Below are 21,937 nucleotides of genomic sequence, written 5' to 3' on the forward strand. Positions count from 1 at the left end.
TAAATAATAATTCTACAAATTAAAAAACAGAAAATGTTGCCCTGGCCCTTTTTGGCTCAGTGGTTAGAACATCAGCCCAGTCAAGGGCACATACCTCGGGGTTGTGTGGGAGGCAACCAATTGATGTGTCTCTCTCACATAGATGTCTCTCTCTTTCTCACTCCCTTCTTCCCTCCCTCCTCCTACTCTATCTGAAGATAAATGGAAAAATATCCTCTGGCGAGGATTAAAAAACCAAACCAAACCAAACAAAAAACCAGCAAATATTATCTGATAAACATCTTAGAGTTCTATCAAGACATGAAGGCTTTAATGGTGTTAAGGAAAAGTACTAAATTATTCAACACATATATCCACACAACTGATATTTATCAGGGTACTAAATACATTTGCTCCTAAGAGCAGTGATTTTCCACTTAAAGACAAACTAAAGTACAAAGATCATTTATTTCCTTGTTTTAAAACTTTGCAAGCTCTCACTAGTAGACAGACAACTCAAATGCCAAGGATGTTTCCGCAGGCTTAATTAAGCCCTTAGCAGAAGAAAACAAAATATGGGACAGAAGACAGGGGTTAAGAGTGGAACTGTTGCCCTGGCCAGTTTGGCTCAGCAGTAGAGCATTAGCCCGCAGACCAAAGAGTCATGAGTTCGATTCCAGTGAAGGGCACATGCCTGGTTTGTGGTTCGATCCCTGGCCTTGGTTGGGGTCTTGCAGGAGGCAGCCATTCAAATGTGTCTCTCTCATGTTGATGTTTCTTTCTCACCCCACCTCACACTCCACCTGAAGATAGGTGGAAGAATGTCTTCGATAAGGATTAAAAAAAAAAAGGTGGGACCAAGAGGAGAAGCTAGAACAAAGAAAAGAGGAACACAATGTTGGAAGAAGCAAAGGCCCACACAGTTGGGGGAGGGAAGGGACCCAGTTCTAAAATGTACACCATCAAGGTCTCATCAGGCTCTGTAGCAGAATCACTGGGGCCGCTCCTGACCTGCAGGGAGGGTCTACTTGTTCCCAAGCACACGTATTAAAATAGGCCCCTTGGGCTGAGGGGATACCCACAGACGGGTGAAAGCAGCAGCTGACACCTAGCCAGCACCCCCTACAACCAATCAGGTCACGGCTAAGGGTTCTTCAGCACCTTCCAAACAAGCAGAGGACAGGCTCAGAGCTGCCAGCGCGTGTGCGCAGCCCACTCTAGAGCAGCCCCTCTCGCCCAGCTAGGTCTTCGCTCCATCCGGGAGCTCTACAACTGCGTTCTGTAAGTCTCCATTCCAGACTGTGCTGACTTCTGAAGAGGTTCTGACTTCCCTCACTCTTAGAGCCCACTCTTCTCGGTAACCTACACATCTATGAAAACAAGATGGGGGGGCAATCATTTTTTAAATAAATAAAAAAAGATACAGTAGCCATCTGTGTCATTTTCTTCCAGCAGAGCGGGAATCTTAGTGGAGGCAACTGGTGAGCATCTGTGGTTTCCTGAGAGAAGTGTCACTAGATTCACAAAGGGTTACATTTAAGAGGCTCAGACTTTAAGAGGCTCAGAAACCCTGCTCTGGAAATAACACTGATACCTACCTTCTTGGCCATCTGTTTCTTGCCTTAAGAAATGAGGTGGCAAAGAACTACAAGAACCCTGGATAAGTAGCAGAACACAGAACCAGATGCTCCAGGAAGAAAACACACTTGGAAAGTCACCTACCAGCCCACTGGTTCCTTGGGGCGCAGAAGGTTTATATTTAATTGAAAAAAGCAATGTGCCATCTCTAAGTGAAAAAGAAATGTGTGTATACCCACAGTGCTTCCACCCAGGGGACTTAACCCAAATGCTGGCTTCCCAAGGTCAAGGATGTCTGAAGACACTGTGCCCAGATTTCTTCCTGTTATGGATCTAGATAAGGCTCAGACAGCCCTTGTGTTATTTTTGTTTTCCAAGATGGGGTGTGAACAAGCTGGAAGTCTAAGAGGGTCACATTAATCCAAGTCAACATAGCAACCAGTGTCTTACCTAGAGGACCTTCTCCTGCTGACTCCAAGACCTGAGCAGCTTCCTGAGACACCACAGTGATGGCTCCAACCACTGGTTCATGATTGACATCACCATTGGGAGTACCGTCAGGGATTATAACTAAGCCATGTTTCTGTGGGGAAGGGAAAAACCCACCATCACAAAGACGGCCCACGTGGAAGCAGTATGCTCTGTGAGGTGACTCTGTGACAATAGGTTTGCCACAGGTAAAACCTGGGTAGAGCTACTTACATGGAATACAGCTCTGTAGAAGAAATTACTTAAACCTACCAAATTTGGACTGAAGAACAATCACTGTGGTTTGTATCCATGCCAGAAAAGATCACAGGATGAAAGGAAGGAGAAGAAAGCGCTGAGGGACATGAGCGACAGGCCAACGCTAACATACCTCTCCTGTCTTCACTGTCTCCTGCAGGTCAGCCAGCTCCTCCCTGAGCATATCTCGCTCATTCCTAAGGCAGACAATGTATTCCTTCTGTTTCTCTAGGGCCTGGTTTTACACAGGGTAGCGAGGGAAAGAATGGCACAGAAAAAAACAAGCAAGTGAAAGGGAGCAGAGAAGTACCTGATTCAAATAAAGATAAAGGTAAAACAGACAAAGCAGCATTAGAAGCTTGGAAACAAGCAGTTAGAGATGAGGGATGGGGGTATATAAAGTTATATGGATTTACATCTCCAGAAGGGAGTTTTAATAGCAACTGGTTAGTCGTGCATAAATTCAACAAAACATGCTTATCACATCAAGCAGGAAAACGAATTTTTCTTTTCCAGTCAATGAAAAAACAGGAAATGGAAAATAAAGGCAGCAGTAATATTAAAATAAAGTTGACCTTACTGATCTCCTTAGTGCATTTTCATTTGGTGAATCAATCAAACAAACAAAACGCCCACATTTCAACTAAAATAGTTTATTCAAGAATATACTTGATTTAAAAAAATAGTTATAAAAGAAAAATGACTGGTACACACAAGGTATTTTAATGAATTATAAGCTGAAGTAATTTTTCTCCCATTAATTTTTCCCCAAATACTGCTTAATTAAAAATAGGTATTCTGCCCTGGCCAGTTTAGCTCAGTGGTTAGAGCACTGGCCCGCTGACCAAAGAGTTGCAGGTTTGATTCCGGTCAAGGGCACGTACCTCAATTACAGTTCATCCCTGGCCCTGGTCTGGTCATGTGGGAGGCAACCAGTCGATGTGGCTCTATCACATTGATATTTCTCTCCGTCTCTCTCTCTCTCCCCCTCCCTCCCCAATCTATCTAATCATAAACAGAAAAACATACTCAGGTGAGGAGAAAAAAATATATATATCTATAAATATATATATAGATACATATATACACACGTGTATCTATCTATCTATCTATCTATCTATCTATCTATATCAAATTTTTCCCTTACACAATCTGTATTTTGTCTTAGGCCTGTTTCACAGATCAGAAAATCGAGGCTCGATATATTTTTTTGCCCAGTCACAGAAAGTGATAAAGCTAGAAAAAGAATCCAGTTCTTTTTGGTTCTGAGGCCCTTGTATACTTTTTCTATGTGGCAGCACCATGAAGGCCACAATTATGTTCCCTTACTGTTGTCCCAGATGCTGCTGGAAAAGTAGTCCACAGGGCAAGTCCTATTCACTTACCCAAACATCAATATCTAATAACTTCCTTTCAACAATTCATACCGTATGACATGTCTCAAATCTGCCTGTGAATTAATCATTTGAGTTTCTAATATCATAAGGCATTACTCTAACATTTCAAGCTAATATTAACACTCCATCACATTAATAACAAATTTAACACTAAGACAACAGAGCACAAGCAATACTCTTTATCTGATGACAGTCACTGTAATGTCCACTGGGTTAGATATTTTTGGTTATTGCTGTCTGTGAGCATAGTTAGGCCATGCATCAGCACATGTAACTGCATCAGTGATCACTATCACAACATGCTCTATATAAACACCACAACCGAAGAGAAAGATCTCTTAGGAACAGACCAATTTGAAATTAGAAATTCTAGCAAATGCTTGAATATAGCATTTGCTCCTCTTCCACGTCTTACAGCAGTGGATTTCATCTTTACTTTTGGACTTTTTAATTTCATCTTCCCATAATTATGGATGGGAAACTAAAATACATCCTGTAAGTCCTTCCATTTCACCACAAAGTTTGAAGAGGACTGAAATACCTTATAATTGGACCAAATGTATTCACGCTGGATCTGAAATCCTCTGTATTACCTGATCATATAACCACTACCCTTGTGTTTGCATTCAACAATAGCTCCGACAGTCAATTTTTTTTAGGATAAAGTACATGCTTGTGGCAATTTAAACAATTCTTTATCCCTGACCTAACCTCAAATTCTAGTGTCAAAAAGCCTGAAAGATACATATTACAGGCTAAACTCTGGGCAACAGGCAAGCTCTCCATATAATCGCACAGGGGCACAAATATCTTTAGTCAGAATGGGAGTCTTTTATGGGGCTACATGGATACATAAGTCCTTTGTATGTATCATTTCTACACATGGTTACCTGGTGCTTGGAACGGCCTTGGGGATAAAGCATGAGCACTACAATCAGTGAAGAGAACTAAAGAAATCTGAACTTTAACAAGAGAATGTTGGCTGGAGACAAGTGATGCATAAGGTAGTCACTGGCTATGTTCAAAATGTTCAAAATGTGTCTTTATTAGTTAAGGGAGGACCATATCACATGCATAATGATGGCTACTATCAACAAAGTAGAAAAAAAAATGTTGGTAAAGATGTAGAGAAATCGGAATACTTGTGCAGAGCTGATGGCCATGTGAAATGGTGCAGCTTCTATGGAACACAATATGGCGATTCCTCAAAAAATGTAACATAGAATTGTCATTTTATGTAGCAATTCCACTCATGGGTATACACCCAAAAGAAATGAAAGAAGGGTCACAAAATATATTTATAAAGTCATGTTCACAGCAGCATCATATGAAACAGCCAAAAGGTGAAAGCCAACCAAGTGCCTATCAACAGATGATTGGATAAACAAAATGTGGCACATAACAAACAATGGAATATTACTGCCTTAGAAAGGACCTGACACATGTTACAATATGGATGAACCTTGAGGATATATACTAAGTGAAATAAGCCAGTCATAAAAAGACAAATATTGATTCTAGGTATGAGATACCTACAGTCAAATCCATAGAGAAAGAAAGTAGGATGGTAGGTGCCCGAGTCTGGGGGTGGGGTAGGGAATTGGGGAGTTATAATTTAATGGGTTTAATTTAATAGAGTTTCAGTTCTACAAGATGAACAGAGTTCTGTGGATAAATGGTGGTGATGGTAGCACAACAATGCACTTAATACCACCAACACCACACTTAAACATGGTAAATTTTATGTTATTTGTATTTTACCATAGTTTTTAAATTTTCTTTTAATGTCAAAGGAGGGACAAACTATTGATTTATGCAACACATTGGATGGAGCTCAAAGGAATTAAGCTGAGTGAAAGAAGATAATTCCAAAAGGTTATATACTGTACAACTCTATTTATATAACATTCTTAAAACGGCATCATTATAGAAATGGAGAACAGATGAGTGGTTATCAGGGATTGGGACAGGGTAGGGGAGGTAGTAAATATGGCTATAAAAGGGCTACAGGAGAGATCCTCATAACAGTGATGAAAATGTTCTGTATCTTGACTATATATATGAAGGTCAATATCCTGGTTGTGATACTGTACTATATAGTTTTGCAAGATGTTATATTTGGGGAAAACTAGATAAAGGACATACAGTATCTCTCTGTATAATTTTTACAATTGCATGTAAATCTACAATTACCTCAAAAATGTTTTAAGCCCAGCTGGTATGGCTTAGTGGTTGAGCGTCAACCCATGCACCAAGAGGTCGCCAGTTCGATTCCTGGTCAGGGCACATGCCCAGGTTGTGGGCCACATCCCCGTTGGGGGAAATGCAGGAGGTGGCCCATCGATGTTCTCTCTCATGATGTTTCTATCACTTTCCCTCTTCCTTCCTCTCTCTCAAGAAAACAATAAAGAAAAAAATTTAAAGAAATGTTTTAAAAGTTTAATATTTTTTTAAATCCTCACTCGAGGACATTTTTCCATTTTTTGTTCAGATAGAGTGGGAAGGAGGGAGGGAGGGAGGGAGGGAGAGAGAGAGAAACATCCACGTGAAAGGGACACATCAAGTGGATGCGACCCGCATGACCCAACCAGGGCCAGGGACAAACCGCAACCGAGGTACGCGCCATTAGCAGGAACCCAACCTGGGTCTCTCTGGACCGCAGGCTGACGCTCTAACCGCTGAGCCAAACCAGTCAAGGCAAAAAGTTTAATTTTTTAAAAAGCCAAAGGAACATATTATTATATACCACACAGAAAGAAGATACCCATTTATTCATTTAATAATGCCAAGAAAATTAAAAAGTCAAATCATTTATATCTTAACCATCAGCTCAGCTATTTTGGTAAAAAAAAATTGTTCTGTTTTGAAAAGCCATTTTATTGGACTGAGAGGTTTGGAATTTTTTAATGGCTGGTCCAAAATAATCAGTTTAAAATATTGAGGTAATTATACAAAATAAAAATCATGGGCCTGCAGATATGTGCTGAAGAAACGTATGTAAGGTCCTAAAAGAAACCCAATCTAGATAGTGACCAGATTTTAACTAAACTTTCAAATTACCTACTTTGTGCCACACATTTTTTTATTATCTCATTTTAAATTTCCCAAGTGAAAATTTAAATAAAATCTGTAGCTCACAATTTTAAAACTGTTAACAGAATTGTTAATTTATACTCCAGAAGGCTCTTTTAGTTTTGGGTAGGATTTTAGAAACCTGGTATTTAAGCATTAGAAACTCTAAAAAGTAGCTTTACTTTTTTAAAGCTTTTGGTCTAAGCAATCTCTTCAGAGGTAATTTTGTTTCCCATATGTTCATTAATGACAGGATAGGCCACTGGACATGTGATAGGAACTGGATACTAGACTATTCCTAATAATGGAGGGTGTGATCCAAAAGTTTATGTCTATCACAAGTGCTCTTGGGGATCTTTGCTACCTTTCCCTACCTAACCTTCTGTTCTCCCCACCACCACAGTCCTTCCCTGACAAGGTAAGCCTCTGGCAGCTATGGCTGTGTGGTGCCCCAAATGCAGAACAAATAGCCCATGCCATGAGATGGGGCTGTCAGTCAAAGGCCACATGGGATGAAATGGTGGAAATGTGTTCAGCCTACTAGTACTTGGAATCTACCTAACAGGCTTAGGGAAAAAGCACTGAAGACTTCTTCCTTATCTGGGCCCCGCTTTGGGGAGTTATGAGGTTATAATTAGAGATGACATCACAATTTGGCAGCTCTGACAAATCTGACATTCCTATCCACTTCCGTAATTATACTGATTTTAATCTCTTCCTATTTTACTTACCAAGGATTTATGGAATGCTAATAACCTTTCCCTCACCCCCACTCCTTATCCTCTTGCTTTTATCCAAATCTTGCAATGTAAGGATATAAAGTTAGCCACAGAGTTTGAATTAAATGCCTGTGGCTGCTTCTGGATAAGAATCCTGGGGAATTAAAGAACAACTTCCTTAGAATGTTCCTACTTGTAGGTTTCACAAGCCCACAGGCAGCTGGAAAGAAGAGTTCTTTCCATGCATAGTATCAGGTTTTCCCATAGAAGTTTCTGTTTTCTGTTTATTCATATTTCACACTATATAAATGTTTTAAAATAGTCAAAAGGACAGATTTTTAGGAACCTCTAAGTTAAATTATATTGGTCTCTTCCTCATCCATGAGCTTCGGAGCAAAGCTCAATTTCACCTCATACCCTAATGTTTTTATCTTTCCAAAGAAGTGTCTCCTGGAGCTCAAACACCTCTTTGGTCATGGTGTCTACTTTCTGCTGCATACGTTGATTCTCCTGCAGAGGAAGAGGGGAAGAGAAGTAATAAAGGAGCAGAAAGAAAAAAGGGAGAGGGTAAGAGGGAGGAAAACAGTACAAAAGTAAAGCTGATAAAAAAAAACTTAAAAGGGGAATGTCTGTGATGAACAGGAAAAGCAGGAGTTGCTTGCTAAAGGAAAGATGACATCCAGTGTCTTAAAGACATGACTATCATTGGCTCACCACTATAAAAGTAAGGAAGTGGACTGGGAATAAGTGTTCCAACCACAGCTATGTGGCAGCAAGCCAGCTGGAGTTTCTATGTACATCCAGCTCCACATGTGGACTCTTCCTGTGATAACTGCCTGTTTTCCAAACATGGAAAAACATTTCTAAAGAGGAAAATTCAGATTTGCTTATGATCCTTCTCATAAAGAACAAGCAGCAGTTTTAAACTTTATTTTCTTAAGCAGAACTAAAAAATACAAGAGAGACATTTCTCAGCTTCATCATTTTGAGTTTCTGTTAACAAAATCTATGATAGAAAGAACATCATGACTTATAAATGAATACTCGCATCAATGTTTAGAAAAACTAGAACTTAGTATTTAGTAATTCTTAAACAATGCTTATGTTTAGGCAATGCTCAATTACCCTTTAATATTTAACAGGTTTTCTTTTATGTAATATTGGTAAGTAATCATCTACTTTCCTTAGTCATACATTTCTTATCTACTTTACCATGTGATTCTACAGACCAAAAGCATTATTTTGTCATACTCAAAGTTTTTCAGTTATTCAAACATAAATATTAACATCTAAGAGATATATATTCTAAATGTAAGAAACACCTAAATCTAATTTAACATTTTTATAATTTGATAACCAGCACCTGGGCTTTTAAAGAAACCACAATGACAAATTATAGAAAGCAAGCATTACCAATCCTCTTAAATGCCATCATCAAATTAAAAACTAGTCCCAGAGACGTGGAAGTGGGGTACAGACTAACAATCCCCAAAAGAGAGGGTGGGGGGGGAGATAAACCACAGAACTTATATGCATGTATGCATGAACAATGGACATGGACAACAAAGCTGGGGACAGGGCAGGGAGGGAGGGAGAGGGGGGAATCAGTGGGGGGAAAAGGAGAAACATCTGTAACAAAAATAAATTAATAAAAAATAAATAAATAAAATCTAATGTAGACCAAAAAAAAAAAAAAAAACTAGGACACTTAACCAATTCTAACTTAAGCTATTAAATTTGAGAAGCAGCTTCCAAAGCAGTCTTATTATTCTTTTGAAATCATAAAAGGTGAAAGTATACATCTTAATTAGAAAAAGAAGTAACAAGTGGCTGGCACAATGACACACAAAAACACAAAAGGACAAAGAGAGAGAGGAATTCATACTTTTTAAAATACCAGCAGGAAACAGAATTTGGATAATATGCTTCTTGCCATATATGGAAAAACTAAGACAACTAACTTCACATGTAATTTAATATTTTCAAAAGGTTATCTGTATCTGTATTTAGAATTCACAAATTCTACCTACTTTCAACAGGCTAGTTTTAATTCAATTATTCTCAAAAAAAGTAAAAAACCCACAAATAGAAAACCAATCACTTTTCCCCTTCTATTAACTGTTTTTTAAAGTCATTTACGGGAGCAAGATTAAGTGAGGCAGGTGCTTCCGTGGGGGAGGAAAAAAGAGAGGTGAGAGGTGGGTGTGGGTGGAGGTGAAGGTGTCTGAGTGACCAGGAATGTGGATGAGTGAGTGTGGTAAGTGAGGCATCTCGTAGAGATCACCAAGAGAGGGCCTTCCTGTTACTACGCACATGTCATCAACACCAAGTTAACATTAGATCTCCTTGATAAACACACTAAGATCAGTGGGCAGGGTCCCTTACCAACACACTTAACTCCATACTTACAAACAACCTCCAAAGGAAAAACCACAATTAAAGAGAAGCAGAAACTGCACGTGAGGCAGTAGGCACAAAAGGATGATAAATGCTTTCAAAGACCTCTCAGCGGCTCACTCTCCCCATCCCTGAAAGGCAGCCAACGCTGGCACTCAGAGTCCCTCTACCAGCACAAAGCTGAACTCAGCACTGGCCAGCCTCTGCCTTTCTGTATATAAGGTGCCTCAACAATTTCTTATTTTCATTTAGTCACCTCAGAAATGTATCTATCTCAGTGATGATCAAGCTGCTTATCCCCCAAGAATCATGTTCCAAAAACCAGCCTTTACTACATTCCAAAGAATAATGGTACTCTGTAATCTTTCCCTTTGCCCATTTCCCAAAGTGTCTTGAGGAAAGAATGTGCTTAGGAATAAAAGACAATTATAAAAGCTTCTAGTATTAAAAGGGGGAATGTTTATAGGGTTCATAGTATTAATCGTTTAAACCTGCCTTTATGTTTCCTGTTTGTACAATTGTAGGGTAGAGCCAAGTAAGAGGAGACAAACTGTAAATTCTTTGTGGCATTTTAACTCCCTTCCCTCCCAACACATACCACTCATCTCATTCAGTGCATTTTTTTCAAAGTTCAGTATTCCCCACAGTTCATGTACGTACCTCAATAAGCTCGTCTCTTTGTCGAAGACCTTCTTTAAGCTCATCCATTTTATGCTGCAGCACACTACACATATGTTTCTGCCGTTCTAACTCCTGTTATTAAACAAATGATACGGTTTACACAGATAACAGCACACAACAAACTGGAACATCTACAATATAGCAATACAGAGACTAAGTATGACCTCCAGAAATACACCTGAACTGCCGATGCACAGTAACAGAAAAATCCCATGGTTTATGGAAAGGTACAAAAAAATTAATTTTTCCTCTTATAGGATTATTATCTAGAAAACCCAAACTAATCAATGGCAAAATTACTAAGAACAATGAGATGACTTAGTAAAGTAACAGGTTAAAAAATTAACATACAAAATTCAGTATCGTCACAGGTATAAATAAAATCAAGGAGATATATAACACAATATCAAAAAATAAATTTAAAAAATATATACATGTAAAATTACAAGAATATCCAAAATCTCTATGAGGAAAATTAAAGACAGAGAAGTAGGATTAAACCAATGGAATCCCACTTCTGTGTCTCCCATGAATATTTTATATATCTTCTTAGATAAAAAGACTCAAAATCATAAAAATGTCAGTTCTCTCCTAAATTAATCCATACAGGTAATGAAGTCCAAATAAAACACCACCAGAGGTTTTTCTCATTAGAGCAAGAAAAGTTGACTTATAAAGTATATTTGGAAGAAAAAATGGATAGAAGGTATACTGAAAAAGAAGAAAGCTAGCCTTATTAGATTTTAAACATATTATAAGGCCTATATAATGAAAATGTTGTTGTAATACCTCATGAATACAGATCCATGGAGCAGAACAGAACATCCAAAAAGAGACCCAATTACAATATATTAAGTAGATTTAACAGATAAATATATTAAATAACAATGAAACAAAAAAGAACATCTCAAATCAATTTTTTTAAAAAGACTTTTAAATTAGTGATTTAAGAAAATGAGGAAGACCTTGATATACTACAATCATATGATGATTACATCAAGGTACAGAACATCATTTATAATATGCTACCATTTTCTAAGAAAGAAGGAACACATATATTTGCATAGATTTTTGAATGGCAAGATATATATATCTTCTTATATTAAAAAATGGAAGAATAAACCACTAACTTAAAATTTTAAGGAAGGGAAATTTTTTTGTTGATTTGATTCAGATATATGTAAACATTTTATGTAACTGTAAAACAAAAGTAAATTTAAAAAGCAATTTCTCATGGAAGCAACCCAAGTATCTACTGACATATGAACAGATAAACAAGATGTGGCACTTATATACATACAGTGGAACATTACTCAGGAAGGAAATCCTGTCACATGAATGAACCTTGAGGGCATTATGCTAGTGAAGTAAGTCAGTCACAAAAAGACAAATATATGAGTCCATGTATATGAGGTATCTAGAGTAATCAAAATCAGAGACAGAAAGCAGAATGGTGGTTGCCAGGAACTGGGGGGAGAAGAAAATGGGGAGTTGTTTACTAAGTACAGGGTTTCAGTGTTACAAGGTGAAAAAGTTTTGGCAATCTGTTGCATAACAATGTGAATATACTTAATATTCCAGAACTGTACCCTCTCAAATAGGATGGTAAGTTTTGTTGTTTTTTTCAAAGTTAAATAAGTTTTGCTCAGCGGTTAGCGCATCAGCCCTCAGACCAAAGAGTCTCACAGGTTCAATTCTGGTGAAGGGCATAACTCAGCTGCAGTTTGATCCCCAGGACTGTTTGGGGTCATGCAGGAGGCAACCAATTGATGTCTCTCTCTCATATAGATGTTTCTCTCTCTCCCCCCCCACTTCCTCCCACTCTATCTGAAAAAAATCAATGAAAAAATATCCTCGGATGAGGATTTAAAAAAAAGGCAAAAATAATTTAAAAATAAAAAGTAAAAAAGCAATGTTTAAATATTGAAATATTATAATATAAATATTGAAATAAAATGCAGTGAACTTAACTATATATTCAGTTAGCAGCATAAGCACAGGGAGAGAAACGATTTCAAGTTAACTTTTAAAAACAATGGTTGGACTATACATAGCCTAGCAGTAAAATAACAACCAAACAGAACAAAACAAAAAAAAAACATTTAACTATTTTAAGTAATTATATCATTGGTGGTAACGTTGGTATTGCTATTCTGGGTACTGTGGGATAAAGCAATGAGAATAGAATATAACATAATTACTATCATCCCCAGCGACCTTGAGAACTGAAAACGGTAGTGTGGGAAAAAAGAGATATACATAAAGGAAAGAAGATGTTAAGTAAAAACCCTAGAGTCCTGGACATGAACTAGAACCATCACCATAAACTAATAATATATTTTACATTTTAAAACTTTGCTTTTAATTTTTAAAAAAATATCCCACAAAATGTTCACCTGAAATATCCACGAAAAGGCCTGTAAACAGTGACGAACTTGGTGGCAAATGCACCCCCCAACAGCACTCGCACTGTTTCCAGGTCTGGAGCAGGAAATGCACCAAATGGGCCTGGACACCTTCTTGTGCTAGATAGCGAAGAAGCTATCAAAAAAACTAGACTTGCATCAAAACTACTTGGGAAGCAACCTGAAAAGGTTCACATTAGTTAAAGGTCAGATAATGTGAAAATTAGTAATTATAAAATCTATAATTGATTGAAACCATCAAATGCTTGAATACTTGACTTCATAGTATTTAATAAAAAAGAAACCAACAATGGATGACTATGAAAGAATGCTAAACAACCAATTATTTATTTTGAAAACTTGTAAGTAAAGTTCAAGTAAAAGAATCAAGCCTTTATCTTGTCTTTCTTATCTAAATGGTCTCATCTGAGTAATAAGAGATGTAGTAAAGATGGAGTTACGCTTTAATTTTCCATCTGCACATTGTAATAATATAGCTTACAGATCTCCAAAGGAAACGTCAATTTTTGACCCACGTTTCCACATGCTGTTTCTAAATTACTGATTACAAATTTCTCTCCAATCATTTAGAAAACAGGTTTTCTTAAAAAATGAGGTTAAAAAAGAAAAAAAAAATGACCTTTGCATTGAAAGTCTTTGAAGCTTTACAGAGTTCCAGCCGGTTAAAACAGGAAGAAATAAGTAATTAACTGTAACTGTTTCAATTAACAGATAAAAAATAAAGATAAAACTTGAGTTCTATTTTCAGAACCTAAAGGAGGTCATAAGCTTTTCTTTAATAAAATAAGGCTTATAAAAATTTACAAACACAAATATTTTAGGACATGTTATGCTCTGTCAATTTCCTTGGACCAATCAGTTTTGACTAAATCATCATACCCAGGTATGTTGCATCCTTCCATTAAGCCCAGCACTTTGTAAATGGCAGGTTCTAATTTTCTGATCCAAGAGAAAGGCATAATACAAGATAAGCAGTTACCTTTGATTTTTCTTCATTTTCTCTATAAAATTCTGCCATCTGTTCCTCTTGTTCTTCAATAACATCCTTGAGGGTGTCTACCTGGTAGATCAAATTGTTCTTCTCATTGTCTAACTGTGCATTAGAAACCATGGCTTTCTTGTATTTTTCTTCCACTTCAGACAAAGATTCCTAAAAGAAAGGCAAAGTCATCTGCCTGATATCTACAATATGTTAATTGCCTGTGTACAGTAATATAACAGGAAACGATAGCACTGGCACAAACACATGAAGATGCACTTCTGCAGAATACAAGCAGTTTGGGGAACTCCTTGTTTAGTAACATGCACATAAAACAAGAGGATGACAATAGCCAACAATGCTATTATAAGAACTTTATATGCTCCCTGCTATCCAAGGAGAGAAGTCAAGCACCTATGTAGCCTCTGAAACATGAAAAGATGTGTACACAACATATATTTCCAACCGTCACAAAATAAAAATTCATCAATATTTTCAGAAATATTACTTTTGTAGTTTTTAACAACAAGCTGTTTGGTATTCAGAATACAATGATACAATAGAATAAAGCTTCACTTTATACAAGTAAACTTCATACTCATTTTAATTTTGCTACCTCCTGGGCATTTATTTTCAGTAGTTTCCTGGACTGCACAATGATACCAATGTAAATGTATAAACATTTTTTCTAGCAAATATTCAAATACTAGTCATTTCAAAATAAGTAAACAATATAAAAATGATTACTAATAAAAGGGTTACTATGCCCTGGCCAGTATGATTCAGTTGGTTGGAACATCTCCCCACACATCAAAAGGTGGCTGGTTAGGTTCCAGGTCAGGGCACATACCTGGGTTTTGGGTTTGGGGCGTGTGTGGGAGGTAGCCAATAGATTCCTTCCTTCCTTCCTTCTTCTCTTTCTCTCTCTCCCTCTCCTCCCTTCCTTTCTCTCTCTAAAATCAATTTTTAAAACCTTAAAAAAAAAAGAGCTACCACAAAATGCCTGAAATTTTATATTCTTCTAAGTTTTCTGCCGAAAAGAGCTTATAAGTCTGTTTTTAAAAAAATAACTATGTATAATTTGGTAGGTTACTACTGCCTGGTCACTTTTTAAAACCTTTTTAGCTTTAGCTGGTTTGGCTCAGCGGTTAGAGCATCAGCCCACAGACCAAAGAGTCGAGGGTTTGATTCCAGTCAAGGGCATGTACATCGGTTTCAGTTCGGTCCCCTGCCCTGGTCTGGGTTATGCAGGAGGCAACCAATCAATGTGTCTCTCTCACATCAATGTTTCTCTCCCCCCCCCCCCCCCACTCTATCTGAAGATAAAGGAAAAAATATGCTCGAGTGAGAATTAAAAAAAAAAAAAAAACTTTTTATATTTCACAGAGAAAAAGTCATCACTGCTGAAAATGAATTTAAAAAATACTAATGCAAATGTTTACCAAACCAAGATCAATGCTATAGAAATGAGAGCCCAGAACACTCATATTTATGATCAATTGATAATAAAGGTACTCAGACAACCCAATGGGATAAGAATAGTTTTTTCAACAAATGGTGCTGGAACAACTAAATATCCACATGCAAAAGAAAGTAGGACTCCCAGCCCATATCATTCACAAAAATGAACTTAATCAAAGATCTAAATGTAAGAGTTAAAACTATAAAACTATTGAAAGAAAAAACAGCAGTAAATCTTCATGAACTTGGTGTAGGCAATGGTTTCGTAGATGATACCAAAAGCACTATCAACAAACAGACCATAAAAATTTTAAATATTTGTGCTACAAATAATAACATCAAGAAAGTGAAAAGACAACCCATAAAATGGGAGAAAATAGTTATAAATTTTGTGTCTGAAAAGGGACTTGTATCCAGACTATATAAAGAATTCTTACAAATCAATAATAAAAAAGACACATAATTCAATTTAAAAATGGGCAAGGATTTGAATAGATATTTCTCCAAATTAACAATAAGAACATGAAAACATGCTCAACATCATTAGTAATTAGAGAAATACATGTCAAAACCACAATGAGATACCACTTCAGACCTACTGTAATGTCTATAATATATATTTTTGAAAAAAAAAAACAAAAAACAAAAAACAAGTTAAGTATTGGTGAGGATGTAGAAAAACTAGAACCCTCATATATTGCTGGTAAGAATGTGCAGCTGGTTTGGAAAACAGTTTGGCAGCTCCTCAAAATGGTAAACATAGAATTATCATGTGACCCAGCAATTCTATTCCTAGGATTTCTACTATTCTACCCAGGAGAAATGAGAAGACATGTGTACACAAAAACTTATACACAGTTAGGTTGGGGAAAGCAGGAGGTGGGTAGGAGGGGGTCAATGGGGATAAAAGGGAGACATCTATAATACTTTCAACAATAAAAAATAAGAATCTTATGCACAAATATTCACAGTAGCATTATTCAAAAGAACCAAAAATTGGAAATAATCCTAATGTCCATCAACTGACAAATGGATAAACAAAATGAGGTAAACCCATACAATGGAATATTACCCACACATATAAAACACACACACACACACACAGAGATACATGGATTAATCTTGAAAACATTAAACTAAATAAAAAGTCAATCACAAAAGACAACATATGGTAGGATTCCATTTATATGAAATGTCAGGCAAATCCACAGAGACAGAAGATTAGTGGTTACCCAGAACTGAGTGTATGAATGGAAGAGAAGAAGTAGGGAATGACTGATAATTAGTATGAGGTTTCTTTTTTTTTCTCTCTCTCTATATTGATTTGAGAGAGAAAGGAAAGGAGAGAGAGGGAGAGATAGAAACACTGATGAGAAAGAACATCGATTGGCCGCCTCCTGCATACGCCTCACTGGGGATCTGGCCCACAAGCAGGGCATGTGCCTGACCGGGAATTGAACTGGTGACCTCTTGGTGCATGGTCGACACTCAACTACTGAGCCACACTGGCCAGGCTATATGGGCTTTCTTTTTGGGGTAATAAAAGTGTTCTAAAATTGGGTTGTGGTGATAGTTGCACTACTCCATGGCTATGCCAAATCCACTGAATTGTGTACACTTCAAATAGATAAATTTTTGCATGGCTGGTGTGGCTGAGTGGTTGAGCATCGACCCATGCACCGAGAGGTCACCAGTTCGATTCCCAATCAGGGCACATGCCCAGGTTGTGGGCCCGATCCCCAGTGGAGGGCATGTAGGAGGACGTGGCCAATCAATGTTCTCTCTCATATATGTCTCTCTCTCCTTTCCTCTCTCTCTCTAAAATCAATAAAGAAAAATTCTTTTTAAAAAAATAGGTGAATTTTATGGTATATGAATTATATTTCAATAAAGATAAACACATACACTTAATGACATTTCACAAACTAGGATTGTATTAACAGGCAACACTATACTAGAATTGGGAATAAATATAATCCAAAAAAGAATATAAGCAAAGTAAATTGTATACTAATTTAAATTTAGTAATGTCTTAATATAGTGTAGAATTTAGAATGATTCTGATCCATCTTAAAGGGTAATAGCATTCAAAGGTCTCCTCACAAGTGAATCCGTATAAAATGGGGCATAACTACATAAACACTAGAATCTAAGAGAGTTCAGCCCTAGCCAGTTTGGCTCAGCAGTTAGAGCGTCAGCCTGCGGTCCGGGGAGACCCGGGTTCGGTTCCTGCTAAGGGCACGTACCTCGGTTGCAGTTTGTCCCCCGCCCTGGTTGGGTTGTGTGGGTGGTAACCACTCGACGTGTCCCTTTCACATCGATATTTCTCTCTCTCCCTTCCCCCTCCCACTCTATCTGAACAAAATATCGAAAAGTGTACTCGGGTGAGGTCTAAAAAAAAAAAGAATCTAAGAGAGTTCAAGCAACAGATGCAAGAGGCAATATATAACACAAGAAATTTGATATAAAAGTTATGTTATGTACTTTTACTTTAAACAAGACCACAGCCAACTGTTTTAAATTTAAGTATCAAGGTAGTTTTAGTGATTCTGATCTAGCTTACACAGTGATATATATTAGGGATTAGTTTTACTCAAATGCCTCTAAGATAGTGATTTTCAAAGTGTGGGTTCTGAACAAGCAGCAACAGCATGACCTGGGAACTGAATAAAAATGCAAATTTCTAACCCCATCACAGATGCGATGAATAAGAAAACCTGGGAGTAGAGTGCAGCAATCTGTGTTTTAATAAGACTCAGGTAATTCTGGATGGGGTACAGTGGGGAGAAGCATCCAAAGGCAGACATATTTAATAAAAAACAAAGTCACAAACAATGACCCAGCATCCTTTTTAATAGGATATAGCTACATCACACCACCGTGCTTCATCATCAATCAGATTTTTTTAAATGATTTTTCTTCCACTTAAAAGTCATTTCAAGGATAAAAATAACCTGAAGTCAAGTTCAATTATACACTGGCCATAAATTAAGAAACGGGATCTTATCTGTTCAAAGTCTCAAATGAATTTAATCTATTCTTTCATAGCCTTCAAAAATGCAATATGTGGTAGATCTAAAGGTAAGAAAAACTGTTTTATTTTTTATTTTTATTTATTTATTTTTTATCCTCACCCAAGGACATTTTTCCATTCCTTGTTCAGGTAGAGTGGGAGTGAGAGAGAGGAACAGAGAGAGAGAAACATCGATGTGAAGGGACACATCGAGTGGTCGCCACCCGCACAACCGACCAGGGCCGGGGACAAACTGCAACCGAGGTACGTGCCCCCAGCGGGAACCGAACCCGGGTCTCCCAGGACCGCAGGCCAACGCTCTAACCGCTGAGCCAAACTGGCCAGGGCAGAAAAACTGTTTTAAATAAAATAAAAAGCAAGTAAAAATGCCTCTGAGTGGCCTGCTTCTTTCCTGATACATTATATTACACATGAGACTTAATATGAGCATTTTATTTAATGTATTGGATTTTTCCCCTTGATCCAAATTATTTCCAAAAGGCGTATCTCTAAAACCTTAAAGAGTGTGTGTGTGTGTGTGTGTATGTGTGTGTGTGTGTATGGGGGGGGGGGTTGGGGAGGGATTAAATCCTGAAAATTAGAGCATTAAGACTAAATAAACACATCAGAATACTAACTCTGTAATTCTTCTGATATTTACTGACAACCTCACATTGCCACACCAGTAGCTGTTCCAGGCTTCCCTCAGGGGCAGTGTCCATCGGACTGCCCACCCTTTCTGGTCATGAGTCTTAACTGTAAGTTCCTTATGAACAATCATCTGCATGAAGATTTTGGCTGGTAGGTGGGCCACTTCAAACTACACCAGGAAGGCAAACAAAAGCCTTGCCCATTAGCTGCCTTTGTCCTTTGGGCATATCCTGAGAGTCACCTTTCTGAATGCCTTACTTATGCATTTTTAGAGGCCTGTTTGTGTTTTTCTATTTCAAATATGCTCAGAGAAACTTAATTTCCTCTCATATTAGGCTTGAACTTCATAATACAACACGGGGAATCTTGCATGATAACCAAGTGCCATTTATAACCAAAGTGTCTGCCTCACATAGACACTTGTATTGAAAACCAGTAGCCATCCTTGCTTGGAAAAGACTAAGGCCCATTTAAATTTATCTCCAGTCTGGCCGGTGTGGCTCAGTGGTTGAACATCGACCCATGCACCGAGTTCGCCGGTTTGATTCCCAGTCAGGGCACATGCCCAGGTTGTGGGCATGATCCCCAGTAGGGGGCATGCAGGAAGTGGTCAGTCAATGTTCTCTCTCATTGATGTTTCTTTCTCTCTCTCTCTCTCTAAAATCAATAAAGAAAAAAAATGTATCTCCAAAATTTTAAAGGCACTGAATCAGTGTAATCCCTTTTGACCTATAGGTTAAAAACAATAAAGAAAAAAACACAGGCCCTATGTTTCAGGTGCCTTCCTCCAGAGTGAATATTTATAATAATGTTCTTAGATACTTCTTCCCCTTGCCTTTAATACTGACTGAATTTGGTGACAGAAATGGACAATACTCTCTCATTTAGCTTAGAAGAATTTTACGGTCAATTTTCAGTTAAAAAAAAAATTATATATGTATTCTTAGAATACTTTTTAGTTGTTTGCCCAAATCAATTTTGTATGGCTAAGACACAAAGGATATTCAAGTATTTTATAACATTTAAAAAATGTAAGGTATAATATTACTGAATACTCCAAAAACCATACACTAAACACTTAAACATAAGCAGAGATTGAAAGTTCACCTTTCCTATGCATTGCAGGCTAAGCACATGCTTGAAAGACGAACACTGTTAGTAAAGCTATGTGCAGTGGGGTTAATAAAACTCGTGAAGCCACCATTACCAACACTTCTGCGTACAGACAGCATGCTTGGGCTGCAGAATGGGCCCTGATACCTTTAGTTCTTTAAGCCCTTGCATGTATCTCCCTTCTACATCCTGTATCTGGTCCTTAAGGTCATAGATATCCTGCAGGACATAGGAATGAACCATTGCATAAAACCATCCACAAACATATTTAAGTCTCAAAGAATTCAGATGAAAATGTGAACTGCATTTAAATATTCCAGACTAAAAGCAAAAAAAAAAAAAAATTCAGAGTACACAAATGTAACTGCCACTCCCAACCAGTACAAGGGGCAAGCAGATCAGGTGATAGTGGGGCTGGAGAAGGTCTAGAGTAATGTACCTAAGAGTTAAATATTTTCCTGGCATTTACCCATGTTGAACAGCATTAGCAAATGGGGGGTTGGGCTGTATATGGAAAAAGAAACTATATAAGTTATAACATTTTAACATATAATTTTTAAAATTTTATAAATCATTTAAATAATTTTTCACCTAGAGCTTGTAAAATATGTAGTAAATTAATTCTAAGCAGCAAATTTTACTGACTCATGCAGAAGCTTTTTAAAATGTAATAAATGGATATGAACAAAGTCTTCTTTCAATAACTTGATTACTGATCACAATTAACTTGGGAGAAAGAAAGTAAAGGGAAGGAAGTTAAACAGAAACATTTTCAACTTAATGTCAAATGAGAGAATCTATCCTAGGGACACCATTTAAATACTGAGAAAAGCATCTGCTCCAAATGTTACCATAATCCTTTATAAGAAAAGCGAAGCAGGCCGAACTTTAAATGGAAAATAATGTTTCTCTTATATCTGTCCCTGCTATGTAAGGTCTATTCTGGATGCTTGATTTAGGTGGGAAATAACTGCCACAGGGCCCTAATACAATTCTACAATTACAGACAGGATCAATTATCCAAGGCTGATATACACAGTCTCTGTATTATACTTCCTCTGCCCCCTTCATTCCCTCCTCAGTGGGTTTGTTGGGTTTGCCTGTCTTTTATTCACTGATTCATTCAACAGACATTGAGGGTCTTTTAGGAGCTAGGTGCAAAGATACAAAAATCTTATTTCTTTCAAGGAAGTCATTCTCGCAAAGTAAACAGCAAGCATAAGCAAAATCTGAGGCTGGAGGGCCTTCTCCACCTGCCTTCTATCCCGCTAGAAAACAGCACTAATGACAAGAGTTTACCTTATTCAATTTTGTATTCCTAGTTCATACACCTGATACTTAGCTCAATAAATACTGACTCCTTCAAAGTCATGACTGTGCTGACCTGGGTCAGCTCTCCTCTATTGCTACTGTTACTGTTCCAAACCTCTCCACCTTCTCCTAACTCCTAGATCTCTTTTACAAGCTGCCCATTTCACAAGCCAGACTCCTGCTCCTATCCTGCCTACACTCTTACTCAGTCACCACCTGTCCCTACCTCCCCCTCTACTCTGTCAGTGAGAGGGGACCTCTAAATTAAGCCACTCCATCCATCTCAGCCCTGGACATTCTCTCACCCACTCAGACACTTTGCTATGTCCATTACCCCTTTATATTCAGTCTATTATCTCAATCTAACCAAGGAAAATAATAATCCCACCTTTAAAGCAAAACAAAAATCTTCTCTTAATCTTTTATTTCTCTTT

The 21,937-nt window shown here is 37.5% G+C and overlaps 1 protein-coding gene across 10 annotated transcripts in view; it reads right to left on the bottom strand.

Moving 5' to 3' along the window:
* The window catches only part of LRRFIP2 (LRR binding FLII interacting protein 2), a 112,479-nt gene that overhangs the window by 11,740 nt on the left and 78,802 nt on the right, over positions 1-21,937 (bottom strand). For 3 of the 10 annotated variants that reach the window (XM_036266166.1, XM_036266170.1, XM_036266168.1), the window contains 4 exons: positions 20,340-20,411; positions 13,955-14,125; positions 10,529-10,621; positions 2,008-2,140 (listed from right to left, as the gene is read on the bottom strand). In XM_036266166.1, coding sequence (XP_036122059.1) covers positions 2,008-2,140; positions 10,529-10,621; positions 13,955-14,125; positions 20,340-20,411 — 469 coding nt within the window. Of the gene's footprint in view, positions 1-2,007; positions 2,141-2,416; positions 2,519-7,888; positions 7,982-10,528; positions 10,622-13,954; positions 14,126-20,339; positions 20,412-21,937 lie in introns of all 10 variants that reach the window. The other 7 variants (XM_036266167.1, XM_036266169.1, XM_036266171.1 and 4 more) reach the window with 3 other exon arrangements.

The sequence above is a fragment of the Molossus molossus genome, unplaced genomic scaffold (genome assembly GCF_014108415.1).
Source record: "Molossus molossus isolate mMolMol1 unplaced genomic scaffold, mMolMol1.p scaffold_m16_p_18, whole genome shotgun sequence".
Taxonomy (NCBI): Eukaryota; Metazoa; Chordata; class Mammalia; order Chiroptera; family Molossidae; genus Molossus; species Molossus molossus.